This window comes from Zootermopsis nevadensis, unplaced genomic scaffold, assembly GCF_977971745.1.
Source record: "Zootermopsis nevadensis isolate Lab colony 2312 unplaced genomic scaffold, Znev_1.0 Znev_ptg000001l, whole genome shotgun sequence".
Classification (NCBI taxonomy): domain Eukaryota; kingdom Metazoa; phylum Arthropoda; class Insecta; order Blattodea; family Termopsidae; genus Zootermopsis; species Zootermopsis nevadensis.
The window spans coordinates 5,898,091-5,913,939 of NW_028259133.1; the positions used below are offsets into that span (position 1 = coordinate 5,898,091).

At 38.5% G+C, this 15,849-nt stretch overlaps 3 protein-coding genes across 4 annotated transcripts in view; 2 read left to right on the plus strand and 1 right to left on the minus strand.

Annotated features, from left to right (window-relative positions):
* Positions 1-540: 540 nt before the first annotated feature.
* On the plus strand, positions 541-9,730 carry LOC147875177 (uncharacterized). 2 transcript variants are annotated; one of them, XM_087357912.1, is made up of 2 exons: positions 541-657; positions 5,352-8,896. In XM_087357912.1, exon 2 carries the CDS (start codon positions 6,574-6,576, stop codon positions 8,785-8,787), a length of 2,214 nt encoding a protein of 737 aa, XP_087214038.1. In that variant the 5' UTR covers positions 541-657; positions 5,352-6,573; the 3' UTR covers positions 8,788-8,896. The 2 variants fall into 2 exon arrangements, with proteins under 2 accessions (XP_087214038.1, XP_087214088.1); XM_087357962.1 differs by lacking the exon at positions 541-657 and having other exon boundaries at positions 5,234-5,876; positions 6,001-9,730.
* LOC110840835 (tubulin-specific chaperone D-like) overlaps positions 611-15,849 on the minus strand; it is a 70,618-nt gene continuing 55,379 nt past the window's right edge. Inside the window, exon 5 of the mRNA XM_087358196.1 lies at positions 611-793. Within this exon, the coding sequence (XP_087214322.1) occupies positions 626-793 (168 nt within the window). The 3' untranslated portion in view covers positions 611-625. The remainder of the gene's footprint in view (positions 794-15,849) is intronic.
* LOC147875178 (uncharacterized) lies at positions 12,003-14,285 on the plus strand. Its single transcript, XM_087347990.1, has 3 exons — positions 12,003-12,082; positions 12,745-13,318; positions 14,215-14,285. Exons 2-3 carry the CDS (start codon positions 12,790-12,792, stop codon positions 14,283-14,285), a joined length of 600 nt encoding a protein of 199 aa, XP_087204116.1. The 5' UTR covers positions 12,003-12,082; positions 12,745-12,789.

The window sequence follows — 15,849 nt, forward strand, 5'->3', positions numbered from 1 at the left end:
CTGGACAGAAATACTGAGCAGAGTATCACATTAACGATCCTCCCTCCTGGCCCACTTTATATATGAAGTCAAGTTAACCTCTTAAATATTTTATTCAAACAAAGCTGTGCCAAAATGACAGAGCAAAGGGGAATATTTGGGTCTACAGAAACAAAGTCAAAAACAAAGCACAAAATGTTATGATACAATTTCATTCTTCATTGAAAGTCTCCATGGCTGCAAATTTGTCTCCTGATAATAGTTTAATATTACATACGCAATGTTATCTTCCCATATGGAAAGAATTCATGATGCTTAACAGAAATGACAACACTGTTCTAATATATCAGTACAACTTATATCAAGACACAAAAGAAATAAAAGATAATCTTAAAACATTCATAGTTCCCTGTGAATTGTATAGCAGGCAGTATTTTGAATACAAAGCCCACAAATTATACAAGATTTATGGGACATATTTGTCTAAAATATTTCTCAGTTTGTTCAATGTTTCATTTCACATGTTTTAAAACTGATCCAACAGAAGTTAAAATGGTAATTCATAAACACTGAGCAACAGATTTCAGTCCCCTGGCATCATTTTGCAAAGGACACTTCAAAATCCATTCACCAGAGTGGAATTGCTTCATGTGGACATGGACAAGAGAAACACAATAGGTAATCCCACATATTTCTTAAAAGTTAATTGTAATGTACAACTCACCTTATGTTCAGACTTTATTAATGGAAGTTTTGTTAGATGATCCTCCTCTTCTTGTGTATCAGCAAAATCCTCAATTTTTATATTCATCATCTGCGAAAGAAGACGTTACACATGTCTCATTCTATGAACCAGGTACAACTTTCAGTAAAATGAAGTTATGCAAAATCTCCATACCTGATGCTGATAATGACCACGTTTTGTCCACTTACAATTTCCATGTAAAATGTAATCATAACACAATAAGACATGATTGCAAAATAAAGGGCTAGAGCAAGGATCGATAACCTTTCTTGGGTGATGGGTAAATTGGAGGAGCTGATAATTATAGAGAATATCATAAAAGAGCGTCTATATATATCTGAACTGAAAGAATTAGATTACAACTGTGGTAGTGCATGTGCTGTACGAACAGCCTAAAGAACAACTTAACAAATTAAACATGTGAAATCGAATGTTTCAGTTCTTCACTGAACTAAGTCTGCTGAACAGACTAGTTCTCGGGCAGTCAAGAAATTAGCCGCATACACAGAACACAAAGGTTTACAGAGTGAGTTCAAAGAGCCTGCCACTGGTTGCTATCCTTAGCCACAAGGATCCAGTCCTTGTGATTATATCCTACTTCTTTAAGAACTATTTTAATATTATCCTCCCATCTATGTCTTCATCCACCAAGGGGTCTTATCTATTCTGGTTTTCAAACTGAATTCTTGTATTCATTTCTAATGTTTACATTCCCCACACATCCTCCTTGATTTGATAACCATGATAATTAATATTGATGAAGACAAATGATTAAGAAGCTCCACATTGAGGATCTTCTCCAGTCCCCATTATTTACTTCAGTGTTCCAAATATTGTGCTCTGTACCCAACTGTCAAAAAACATCAACGAATGTTCTTCCCTTAACTCTTCACAGCGGATGTCGTCTAAATATCATTAAATAATTCAGTCAATACCTGCCTCAAAGGAAACACCACACATTCGCATTACAAGATCAATTAACTAACACATACTGGAAGCCATCTCTAGTAAGTATCACTGTACATCAAACATGTCGTCATTCAACAGAGCACAAAACAGCAACAATTGCCTGTTCCATCAAGCAACAAAAATATCCATCATAAAATTAATAAATTAAATTCCACTTGGCAAATAACCAAAAAAAAAATTCATAATACAAATATAATGTGGAATAAATTTAACACCAGTAAACACTTAACATCAACATAAAAACAACATAATAGCACAAATAAACAAACAAAGGGCATAAGGAGAAATGGCCCACATTTGTATACACATGCAAACAAACATGGCATATAACAAAATTAAAGAAAAATCTGAAAAAATAGCTTTCCAAAAAACTGATATCTTTAAAAAACACCAAATACCTAAATCACAAAAAAAATTGATGATAGAGGTGCAAGTATATAAATACACATTATTGTCCTTAAAAGGGAATAGGTCAGATCATAACCTCACTTGAAATTTTTATCATTTACAAAACACGTGCCATCTATTAATAATCGCACAAAAAAATGAGCTGCCAAAAAACTGTACAAGGGTGCACAAAATGTGTCCAAAATTGAAATGTTCAGTTCAAATTTGTACCACCATACACACACATGACAGCAGCACTGTGGCATTTCCTCATGGATTCCAATGAAGTTTGTGGACCAGACGCTGGTAAGACTTCAGAAGTGCCTGACGCACAGGATCAAATATATCAGAAATCAAACAGAGCTCACAAAATGCATTTGATAAAACTATCTACAAATCTGTGCACTATAAATATGTGTGATTTATCAAGTCTTTCACAGTCTTACAAGTGCCTTTTGACTTGACCACATGGATCATTCCCTTGTACATTTAGAATCACAGCCTTGAAAACTTGCTTTGGTCTCTGGAGCATTAGCGTGCATATTCTATACCTAAATATCGTTTCAAGATTAAACTACCTAATTCTAGGCATAACGGCCAAAGGAATATGGGAGCCTAAAATGTCAAATTTCGGAAACTGGGAGTAAAGTAGGTCATAATGCTAGTTCACTTTATTGATAGACCTACCAAAGCCGGTTGAACTTCTTCAATTCCCGAAAGATGGCACAAAGAGCATGAACGCTCCTCTGCTCATAGTACCAAGAGTACTCCATAGAGAGCATCCGCTACCGTTCAATTATATTCATTTTAGTTCTTCTTGCGTCTGGTAAATATAATTTTACGCATTAGTTTTTAGAACTGCATACGGACCTGTCCCTCTGATCCAGAAACCAAATCAGCCAACATATCTTCATTAAATCTGGCGTGAACAAAGTGCACTGCAAGCCGTTTTAAGGAGTAATTAGATTTGTGTCAGACCAGCGGAATTCGGCATACTAATTCACATAGAATTCACAATTTTATTTATTAAAATTGCCAAAAAAAGAGATTCTGGAACGAACTGAGGATTAATATAAGACACAAAATACAAGTATAAAATTGTTAAGTACAAATTGTAGGAATATATGAAAAATATAATTCTCACGTATCATATTAGCCAACATACAAAAATGATAATATCGCATGCATCACGTTAAAGAGCAAATGAGCATAAGAACAAGTCATTTGTCTCTTATCTTTGAGTGCGCTTAGTCCAGCTTAGATCGTTGCAAATATTCCGTCCCAGTCAGAGGACACGCACAAAACGTCGGAATAATTTCTTATTCTCACAATCAGGAAATGTTAGCCCCACACCCAACCCGCAAGTCGCAGAATCACCCCTTGTCGGATGTCCGCGAATGCTTTTTCGAAACACTCCATATCTGGCGGCCATAGTCTATCGTGATCCTGGTTTTGTGTGGATTACGGGGCGAAGTTAACCAAGCGATTTTCAGTTCGAATCTTGTACAACGACTCAATCCCCACTTTGTCGAAGGCAAATTCCTTAGCAGTTCTTAAAATCCATTTACACATTCACCCTGTCCCATTATCAAATTCATAACAAACTTAACATCCGCCATTTGAAGCCGCCTGTGAGATTATTGAAAATCTGTGGCACCACAAACTAAAAAAAAAAAAGATCCAATTCCTGTCCCATCTTAAAACATGAACAAAATATCGGTTTCATCCAATCGCAGTAAACTAACATGTTGGCACCGCCTAACCCCAGCTTCCTGGTTCTTCTCAGTTACTTTATCATTCATAACCATCCTGACATATTTAAATAATGGATACCCAACATTATCAGTTGATTGAATGTTGAAGGAACAAGAATAAACACTACCTTATAAGTCATGGTGAACGCCTTCTAACAGGTTTACCCATTAAACTACGTGTATCTCAGCCATCGTGGCCAATGTCCGCAAACACCTGAAAACAGCCATGTTACCACAAAAAGGTTTTCTGATATTTGGGTAACCCTACAAATTGCACAGCACTTTACTTTTGAGACATCTGGTGGCATCCGTGTTAGTCGACAGTAATACAGAATGAAGCTAGTTTTGTGCTTCCAAATAATAAAATTATTTACGTACAAGGACTTATCAATGGATTTAATGCTCGTGTGCTACTCTGAGTTACTGAAAATGGGTTGTTAAATAAACTGTGAATAAATAAAATATCATGGTCTAACATAACCACACAAAATCTGCAGATTAATTTGGAGACACCCGGTAGCTTATAGGCCTCATTATTAAACGTGCGTCGTTTAATAAGCCCGTAAAAATATCCCAGAAACCAACATCCTAACAGAGACTCCAACCGAGGACTGTGTATTCGTGTCTGTGACCTTAGACCCTGTAATTTCCTCTCCGAAAAGAAAGAATTTTGCCTTGGCGTCGTTCTCTTTTCCCGGTTGCGTTCCCGTCAACAGAAACCATCCTTGTCGGGAGTCGAACTCAGTGCCGAGTCCTTCGTTTCCGAAATCTCCTCTTCGAAGCAAAAAACTCTGATCCCTTCTTCTGTCTCGCTTGGTTTCGGAGCCAAAGGAAACGCCCTTGAAGGAAATCGAACTCAGGACACTTTTCCCAGAGTTCTGACTTTCCTGTGTTCTCTCACTGGTCAAAATGAATAATCGGGATTCGAAGGAAGGAAACATTTTCCCTGTCGCAGGGGCGATGGTCTCAACAGCGCCCGGGCCCCTCAAATATCGTCTTTAAAATTAAACAAGTATAAAAACACGTTTTTTTTAAAAAAATTGCAAAATTTACTTCAGGAATCTTCTCATTAATTTCAAATTCATTTTCCTTCAACATAGAAAATATTTAATATTAATTTTTGATTTCTTACAAATTATAACTTGGAGTAATTCAATTTGTAATTCTGTAACTACAAAGAATGTATAAATTTGAAACGCAGGTGTTCTTATAAAACACGAACACGTGCAACAATCTCGGCTGGCATGCCATAAGTTTTATTTAGCAGTCCTTATGCACGCCCGAATGAACCGTATTGCACTCCATTCCTTTACTCACTGTTGCGTCATAGGTTACGTCAGCATTGTTGTGGTGGTATAAATAGCAGGCAACAATCGGCTTTCGTCAGTCTGGAACGAATTGTGGTGTGAACTGGTTGTATTAGATACTTTTGTTTTGACGTATTTAGCGAAAATCTTTACGAATAACTCAGGCACTTTTCTTGTGGAAACTTTACTCTGTTCATTCTATCTTCACAGAGGACTTCGACGAAGAAACTGGTGAACACCGAAACGTCCGTAGACATGTCGACATTCAGTACGCAAGCAGATCGCCAGGCTGGCACTGGGACGAAAAGGAAATTTCTCGAAGAAATGAACTCAACGCGCGCGAAGAAGTCGAAGAACGAAGATTGTGTGTGCACAGAAAACTGCGGCCTTCCGACCACAATCGAAGTTTCGACTTCAAATGGGCAAACTGTTCCTTTGGCCACTGCCGATTTGCAATGGGCGACGACAAGGGAAATTGACTTGAACGAGGCTTGTACTCTCGGAAATGAAAATGGTGGAACTGAATTTACTCTTCTGGATATGGACAGTTTTTCCAAGCAATATTCTGATACTCGCACGGATTCCAATGTAGACTTTTTTGAATCCATTGCACCAACGGAACATCCAATGGCAGAATTTCAATACGAAAATGACACCGGCGACTTCGGTGATGATATTCTTTCGTGGCTTCTAAATATTAAACCCGACACGGTCCAAATTACATCTTCTGCTGAGGTAATTTGATCCTACCATTTAGTTCTTTTATTATTTTATTAGGCTGAATTTCTTTTTACTTTTCGTTTCAAAATTCTAACTTGTTGTTGTGTTTGGAGGGTAACACTGGGATGTTTACTTCTAGTTCATGGCATATACCTACTGTTTACGACAAAGACTGTAGACTGTAGACTGCAACTCTACAGCTCCGTAATATCGGACACGCACCTCACACACAACCCGATTTAAGACATCCAGGCGCAGTCTTCAAAATTAAATGGAAGAAGCCTGGAGGTTAAACAAATAAAATCTAACGGGTAGAAAAAATCAGTATACGCAGGGCAGCAAGTGCAACAGTTTTTAATTTTAATTTTAATTGATAGACCTGACGATGATGGAATGAACATCGAAACATGTCGTCATTTTAAAATGTAACAATATCAAATGTTGAAATGTTATAATTTTATGTGATTTTAACAATCTATAAGCTTGTGTAAAGACGGTGAATAAAATTATTGTATTACAAAGAAATGTAAATAACATACGAGAAGATGTCAGACTGGAAAACGAAAGGTTGATTAAGAGAGTTGAGAGGGAAAATTCGAAATTAAACAAAGAAATTTCAGATAAATTACATTCAGAATCTGTAAGATTTTCTTGTGAAATCAAACAAGTTAGAGAGGATAATGAAGGGGAGTTAAGAGCTGCTAAACGGAATATGCAGGAATTGTCAAATGATTTACATAATAAGTTAGACCATCACATCGTTGAGGTGAATTCGGTAACAGGAGAAATAACCAGTAGGGTTATCCAAAATGGGGAACATCTAGGACAAAAGCTAACAAAATTGACTGATGAAGTTCAGGATCTCAGAAATGATATGGTAAAAGAACAAAAGAAACAAAGTCATCGGCAGGGGGAGCGTTTTGTAGAGATAAACAAGGAATTTGAAAGGGTTAACTGCGTTAACGACAGTAGGTTTGAGAAGTTGAACCTTGAAATTAAACATTTAAAAGGTAAGTTGTCAGAACCGACTTCCGTGGTTTGCAATGGAAATTTCTCACGATCAGCTGATGGCAATGCAGCCAGTCAAAGCAGTTCCCACGGCGAGGCTGCTGAAAACTTGGGTAGTCAGGTGTCTGGGTCAATTGATATTTCAGGGAATGCGAGTGATGTGAATTGTAATGTGTGTATGACTGTACCTGTGAGTCATGATATCATGAATGTTCGCCATTACAATGCACATAACTATTTAAGTGCTGCTGATCTATCCCTACCCATGTTTGAAGACAGCGATAAGATCAACGCCATCTACCATTTAAACCAGTTAGAGGAATTTATGAAGTTGAAGGGGGTACCAGAATCATTAAAACTGGCTACAGCACTGAAGTCAATATCAGACCCTGTTGCTAAACAGTGGATGTCAGCTGTGGCTCATACATTAAATGACTATGAGCAGTTTAAAGTCGCATTCACTAAAACGTTTTGGTCCAAGACGACACAGAGTCGAGTGAAATGTTCGATATATCAAGACAAATATGAAAAGCAATCAAATCTCTCAATGTCAGGGCACCTGATTAAATATGCTGTTTTGGCTTCATATCTAGGGATGAGTGATGCCGAATTTATTGACGCAATTAAGTTACACTACCCGGTGAACATACAGAGGTGTCTGGTGGGGGTTCCCTTGACTACAGTGCAGGAAGCCATAGACGTTTTGAAGCGCCTTGAAATGCTAGAGTTTAACGAAGCAGGTAGTAAAACAAATATAAGGGCTAATTATCACCAGAACAATAATCCCGATAAGAGGCAGAACCAGAATCATCATTACGTGAGACAGACGTATTATGACAGGAGGCAGAATTATTCTGGTTACAGCCACAGCAATAGAAATGGGAACAATAACGGCAGAGGTGCTTATTTTTCTAGAGACAGGGAAGATGACAACCGTAATAAACACGAAGGGTCTTCCTTAAACCCTGGTGCCCCACCTTACCACAGTCCGACAAGGCAAACCGATAGGAAGGAACCGCAAGGACCACTAATGTCGAGCGGCGTTACGGATCGAACCCCGTTCGCATCAAAGGCAATAGAAACTTCAGATCCGGACCCAAAGCACAGTGTAGTTTGTGAGGTGGGAGATAAATTTAGAGATGTGATGATTTCCGGTAGTAGTAATTATATGGATCCTTTGAATGAATTGGTGATATATTATATTAATGACAGCCATTTATTAAATTGTCCGCAGGTGTCAATGTCATTCGGTGATATCACTACCAATGCTATAATAGATTCAGGCAGCGAAGTTAACCTTTTGACCGAAAGTATTTATAAAGACTTAGTATCTGCAGGAGTGTCCACTTTAAGTTTACCCGTTGCCAACACAGTGTTAGTGACAGCTTTTGGCAATAAGACTCGGCGTATTAAAGATCAGATCTATGTGGAATTTAGTATTGGGGGCGATAGTTTTGAGAGTGTGTTTTTAGTGTCCCCACAACTGACTAGCTCAGTGATTTTAGGTTGCGATTATGCAAATGAGTATGGGATTATTTTGGACTTCAAAAGGAAATGCTTCCGTTATGAGCGAAATGGAATTGAGAAAGTGCAATTGTTTAATCGAGATGACCGGTTACGTGATGTGAGCAACGATGGACAGGAGTTGAAGGGAAGTTCTGCTTATAGCAATCATTTGATAGTTCAGGATTCCAACCTAGTTCGAGAAAGAGGAGGAAGTGAAGTTTTAGGGCGAAGGTCCTTGTTTATAGATGCCACAGAAGGTGATGATGTCTACAAGTTTGATAAAGATGAAGAGAATTATGGTAGTCGTTGGGAAGGCGAATTTTTCGACGTAGCAAATAGCCGTCGTTTTTATTGTGATAGTAGTGAGAGACGAGTTGGAGAGGAAGGTCTGATGTATCCAATTTTGGTGTAGAATACTAGGATAGGTTCCCCTGATCCACGTTCTTTGCAAGCTGTGGACGTAACCGCTCTGATTAATGCAAATGCACACCTCAACAGTCTTCAGAAAGAGAGTTTAATTAAATTGTTGTGGAAGTACCTGGAGCATTTGACTTCGAAACCAGGTATGTGTCGCTGCTTTCAGTACGAGTTCGTACTAAGTGATCTTAAGCCAGTCACGGGTAGTTCAAGAGTGGTCCCTTTCGCTGTCAGGCCAATTATAAGAGAACAAATAGCTCAGATGTTGGATGACGATATTTTAGAGACATGTAATTCTCCGTTCATAAATCCTATCACTATTGTGTATAAAGAAGGGAGAAAACCACGCCTTTGCATAGATGCTAGGAAAATAAATTCTGTTATGGTTCCAGATCGTGAAAGAGTTTACCCTATAGGCGAGTTATTACAGCGTTTTAATGGAGTAAGGTACATGACATCACTAGATCTCACCAGTGCTTTTCTGCAAATTAGCCTTAAAGAAAGTTCACGCCGCTTTACAGCTTTCCTGTTTGATTCAACTGTGTACCAATTCAAACGTGTCCCTTATGGATTCAAAAACTCATTATCAGCATTTGTTAGGGCGTTGAAACTTGTGCTGGGTTCAGATAGTGAGGAGTTTGTTGTGTTTTATGTGGATGATTTATTGGTATTTTCGCGCAGCTTTGAAGACCACCTAAAGCATTTAAACATAGTCATCGGCAAGTTGATTGAGGCAGGATTCACCATAAACGCTGCAAAATGTCGGTTCTGTCAGACTGAAGTTACATATTTGGGGCACATAATAAGTCAGACCGGTGTGTCTGCAGACCCTGAGCGAGTAGCCGCTATTTTGAAGTATCCTGCACCCCGTAACCAAAAGCACTTGAGGCAGTTTTTAGGGACTTGTAACTTTCATAATAGGTTTATTATCAATTATGCAGGCTATGTAGGCGCTCTCCTTCCATTGTTGAAAAAGGGAAGTAAATGGAAGTGGACAACAGAGATTCAATGTGCTTTTGAGGAACTACGTGCGAGGTTTGCACATACAATACATTTAGTCCATCCCAATAATGACCTACCCTACGCCGTATACACTGACGCGTGCTAGTTTGGCATTAGCGCAGTTCTGATGCAGACAGACGAAGCGGGGGTTACCAACATTGTTTCTACAGCTTCAAGGGTGTTGTCATCCGCTGAGATGAGGTTCACTACGTGTGAGCAGGAATTGTTAGCCGTGGTATATGCACTCAGAAAATTCAGACTTTATGTTTTTGGGCAAAAGGTTACTTTGTTTTCAGATAATAAGGCTTTATCGTTCCTGAAGAAATGTGCTTTGACCTCCAACCGAATTACACGTTGGGTTTTAGAAATTCAAGAATATGACATTGACATCGTACATGTAAAGGGGTCAGACAACGTCCTTGCGGATGTTATGAGCAGAAATCCTGTGGGCTTAACTGAAGAAGAGATCAAGGGAATGGGAAAGCCACGAGGCATTTTAGTAGCAGCCATAAACTTGAATATCGATACCAAGTTAAAGGGGGAATTAAAGAATCTAGCGCATCACCAAGCCAGCGACCCGTACGTAGTTAAGGCCAGAGAGAGACTAGCTTCGGGGGCGGCAACCTATTTGGACAAGTACATGCTAAGAAATGAGGTCCTATACCAAAAAGGTATAAACTACCCGTATTGGAGGCCCGTTCTCCCTAGCAGCCTGGAAGATCGTGTGATCAACTTTGTACATACTTCATCGGGCCATCAAGGTACTGATCGATGCATTGCACAAATAGCTCATACTTTTTACCTGAGAGATTTAGGCCGAAAGGTTCGCAAATACGTCGCACACTGCGACATCTGTCAGCGCGTAAAACATCCTAACAGGAGTTACGAGGTAGAATCTAGGTCACATATGCCATCTAAACCTGGTGAGCTAATGTCTTTGGACCTGTACGGCGCTCTGCCTACAGGACGTGGAGGAGTGAAGTACATTCTGGTATGTCTGGATGTATTTTCGAAACACGTGAAACTTTATCCGATTAAATCAGCGACTACGAGAGCTTCTTTGAATAAGTTGACTCATTATTTCCGTCAAGTAGTCCAGCCTAAATCAATCCTTTCCGACCATGGCACGCAGTTTACCTCACCATCGTGGAAGAAAGCCCTTTCCAACCTAAACATTTCCGTCAGATATTCTCCTATTCGCCATCCTCAGAGCAACCCCACAGAGAGAATAATGAGAGAATTAGCTAAATATTGCAGGATATATTGTAATATCACGCAGAGAAAATGGCCTGAATTAATTCCTCTTATCGAGAATTGGTTAAATTCATCCGTAAGTGGGACGACAGGTTACACACCAGTGGAACTAATGTTTGACGAGCCGAAGCCGGACATGTTCGAGAAAATTTTTGTTAAATCCCCAGATCAGAAGCTACCAGCGGAAAGTTTGGAAATTAAGGTTCTCCGGGCATACGTTAAATTGAAAGCAAAGGCACTGGAAAGAAAGAAAAGGAGGAAAATGGGAATCGCAAAGTGGAATCCTCAGCTGTCAGATAAAGTGCTTGTGCGTTGTCAACCTGTTTCAGACGCTGCACAAGGTGTTACGGGCAAGTTCATTCGACCGTACGAAGGCCCGTACGTGATAACGAGAATCATTCCACCTTCGGTGTATGAAATCTCAGGGAATAATGGGAAAGTCAGAGGACAATTCAATAAACATTCATTGAAGCCATATTTGGAGAAAATCAGCACTGATTGATTTCATTGCACGCGGTTGACTAAATTTCTTGGAAATCAGTAGTCACTGTTTGTCATAAATTTGAGCTCAATAATCATTTAACTATTGTAACAGCTGTAGTATGGAGTTTAATATTCAAAATTATACCAATATAAGTGCATTGTAAGAGCAGAACAATTGAATATTGTTGTCAAATCCTACCAGTAATTTATTATTATTAGAAGTAACTCATAATTAACGCTTAAGAAATTGTTTAGTGAACGGATAACTGTTATGTTGTAATGATCAAGACAACTATGTGAAGGTCAAGTAACCTAAAGGATTTATATGTGTATGACTACTATAATTGTTAAGTGTTCATTTCATTTTGTGTATGTATCAAGTAATGTTATATTTTGTATTGTGTTGTTTTATTTTTCATTTTCATGTAATATGGTGTAATTGAGCTGAAGCTTTAGCGGCAAGAAGATATAATCTTGGACATTTCTGATAGAAAGTGACCAAAATTATACTTGGGGAGGTTGTAACGGTCCAAATTACATCTTCTGCTGAGGTAATTTGATCCTACCATGTAGTTCTTTTATTATTTTATTAGGCTGAATTTCTTTTTACTTTTCGTTGCAAAATTCTAACTTGTTGTTGTGTTTGGAGGGTAATACTGGGATGTTTACTTCTAGTTCATGGCATATACCTACTGTTTACGACAAAGACGTCCGAGGACCTTCGGTTCACATGAGTCTTGTGATTTTACACCAGGACAATAAACTGGCGTGAATTGGTTGTAGTCCCAAGTGTCATACTTCAACATTTATGGCGGAAATATGTAGAAAGTTAGTTAGACTTTATGGTTCATTGTCACTCAGGCAGATAATGTTGCTGGACCTTACGCGTTAAATAGGTTGAGAGAGGACTCTTCAACAAACTTTCGAGGTAGCGGCACGCAAACCCAATACAGTTCTGAGATCATCGTCTTGTGGCTAAAGCCAAGTATTATCATCTGCACATCTGTATTTATTCTTAAATAATTAAATTGTGTATAAATAAAGTATTATATTCAGCGATAAAGGAAGCTTCTAGTTGTCGGGAGTTACATACCGTTAACACCCCTGAAGAGAGTCAAGTGATTACCAAGGAGCGAAGCTCCTATTACTGAGCGGCTATAAACTCAGGCATTTTTCTTGTGGAAACTTTACTCTGTTCATTCTATCTTCACAGAGGACTTCGACGAAGAAACTGGTGAACACCGAAACGTCCGTAGACATGTCGACATTCAGTATGCAAGCAGATCGTCAGGCTGGCACTGGGACGAAAAGGAAATTTCTCGAAGAAATGAACTCAACGCGCGCGAAGAAGTCGAAGAACGAAGATTGTGTGTGCACAGAAAACTGCGGCCTTCCGACCACAATCGAAGTTTCGACTTCAAATGGGCAAACTGTTCCTTTGGCCACTGCCGATTTGCAATGGGCGACGACACATGAAATTGACTTGAACGAGGCTTGTACTCTCGGAAATGAAAATGGTGGAACTGAATTTTCTCTTCTGGATATGGACAGTTTTTCCAAGCAATATTCTGATTCTCGCACGGATTCCAATGTAGACTTTTTTGAATCCATTGCACCAACGGAACATCCAGTGGCAGAATTTCAATACGAAAATGACACCGGCGACTTCGGTGATGATATTCTTTCGTGGCTTCTAAATATTAAACCCGACTCATCGTCTAACGCAGGTGAAGTCGAGGGCGGCCACAAAACCGGAGGAGGAAAGGATGAAGAAATCGCGTGCTCTGGTATGTGGAGTGCCCTTTGTTCTTTGCGTTCTGAATCAGATTTTCCTAAAGAGCAGAGTCTCCTTTGTTCAAATGAGATTTTCCTACATTTCCCGCTTTTACGTGGGCCTAATAATTACCGCGAGGTCCAGCTCATAACTTCATTACATTTTTCTGCAAATCCATTAAGCAGAAACAGCATTAATATTAGTTATTAATAATATATAACGGAAGAGATCCAACACGTGTTTATGTATGAAATAAATTATTTTATTCTTATCGTAAAATACTAAGGCTTTCGTGTGACCAAAAACTTTCCGACTGAAAGTGAACAAACGTTACTTCGTAGAGGGTTGGTATTCCTTCCACTTACTCCGGAGGGTCGGTGTTCGAATCTCGACCGGGTATTTGTTAGAAAAGCCCGCCATTTATTCCCGTGTCTGATTACCGTAACTTCTTCACTTCTGCTGGTACACAGGCATGCATGGTTGGTGTTACTTATTTAACGACGCTGGCAGTAGCTCAGAACAGTGATGCTCAACCTGTGTGCCGCGAAATTTCCACCTCATTTTATAATTGTAACCATTTATTGCCACTCTGTGTACTTTTCTGCGATCTACATTATACGATATGAAATATTATATTTCAGTTTAGTTAACACATTTTGGATCAAACGGTAGTAAATATTATATTCGAATTTATTTAAAATAATAAATATATTTAAAATAAATGGCGTAATAAATACTACTAGTACTAGAATAAGTCCAGTGTCTTTCACCTTGAGTTTCGTCACAAATTCCTTCAAAATCTGCATCCGTAGAAATCGCCTAACGCGAGATATTAGCTGCATCAGTTTCCATACTTGTTACACATAATTCCAGTTCCTGTTCTTATCCAAATGTTTATTTCTTTTCCAGATTCCAGAAATGGACAATATGCAGCTTGCAACTATTTTGGGAGATATCATGACAATTCCAATTTAGAATAATTAAGAACTTAATAGTTAAATTGTTTTTAGAAAATTAGTTAAAGTTTTTTGTTAAATAGTCAAATTATTTATTTTTTATAAAGTTTATAATTAAATATTTAAGAATATTAAATAAAAAACATGTTCATAAACTTTCCTCTTGTTATTTTGGCAAAGTAATATTCCTTCGTAGGGGAAGTAAAGCCTGTAAGCCATTTCTCATAAAAGTCTCTGCTGATTCCTACTAGATGGCTCTAGCAGGCAAAAATAAGGACAGAGTAGAAATTGTGCGGAGGCAGGGGCTGGTCACTCACTACACACAAACGCACACTTCGAAACGACCAGGAAGACAGAATATTTTAACTTGGGTATCAGAATACACGAGTATGTGCACTGAAACCTTTAGCAATAATATTCTGGTCTGGGGGAACATTTTTTATTTCCACATTCTCAAGATAACAATTGATCGCTGCTACTTACGCTACATGACTGAAACTTCGGACTCTGAATACATGTTCTTGTAGAAGATCCAAAACAACCCAGAAGGCTCAAAATTGTAATCACCTTTCACTTCTGTACGACACGCTTAATTTGGCCGACAGTTTAACAACGCACCCCTCCGCATTTGTCTTATTACCAGTCAACTTTCGTTCTATGTAGGATTTAGGTGGTGATGATGCAAGCAATTTTTACTTTTTATTTTATCATACAAGTATGAAAACCTAGCTCAGTGTTCTGCCAACTTCTCACTGGAGCCGGCTTACATGTTTATAAATAAAAACAATTAGTCCTATTTAATGACCGTAATAAAACAACGACTATCTGGCTTGCTACTATGAAACACCAAGATCTAAAATCACAACACTAATAAATATTTCACTTACATTTACAGTATCATCATTGTACTACAGGCTAATTATTCCGTGCTGACATTAAGGACACAAGTTATTTGAATACGAAAAATCAAATTAACACGCTCTGGCATTGCATAATTTCTGCATAATAGTCACCTCATTTAAAAGACGCATACAATGTTTGATAGACGTCTGTTTAACGTGTTTTATTCACGGCACTCCCGGTATGAGCCTTAAAGTTTTCCCACGTAATATCCGGTGCGAGAAGTTATAAACTTCCGCTATAAAATGTTTTGGTCGTGTCGATCAATTTTAGTATTGTGATTTGAATCTTATCTGATTCACTCCAATTTCCAACACATGCTGTACTGTCTACAGTTTCAAAAAACTCATTTACTGTGACTGACTTTTCTGAACCTCCCCATTTTGGAATGAGAGATCTTTAGCCGCTGTTGGACGCCCTGTTATCATCTGCGTACGTAGGTTGCTCAATTCTGCCTTTAGGCTTTCCATTTGTTGACGTAATTGGGACTTCACCATTATAAAAATGTTTGCACTTGTTGCTAAGCTTTACTAAAACAATTAGTTTCCAAACGAAAGTGTTTATAACAAAGTAATGAACCGTTTAAAAAAATTAAAAATAATCCCACCGCTGCCACCAATTGTAACGTTCTACTTTGTATAGATTCGTTCGGATTAGTCTTACAAATGTGGTAGCGTGGCTTGGCATG

Coding starts and splice junctions, on each gene's coding strand:
- LOC147875177 (XM_087357912.1), top strand. CDS start 6,574: ATGCAGGAATTGTCAAATGATTTACATAATAAGTTAGACCATCACATC.
- LOC147875178 (XM_087347990.1), top strand. CDS start 12,790: ATGTCGACATTCAGTATGCAAGCAGATCGTCAGGCTGGCACTGGGACG. Junction 13,319..14,214: donor TGAAGAAATCGCGTGCTCTG/GTATGTGGAGTG, acceptor TTTCTTTTCCAG/ATTCCAGAAATGGACAATAT.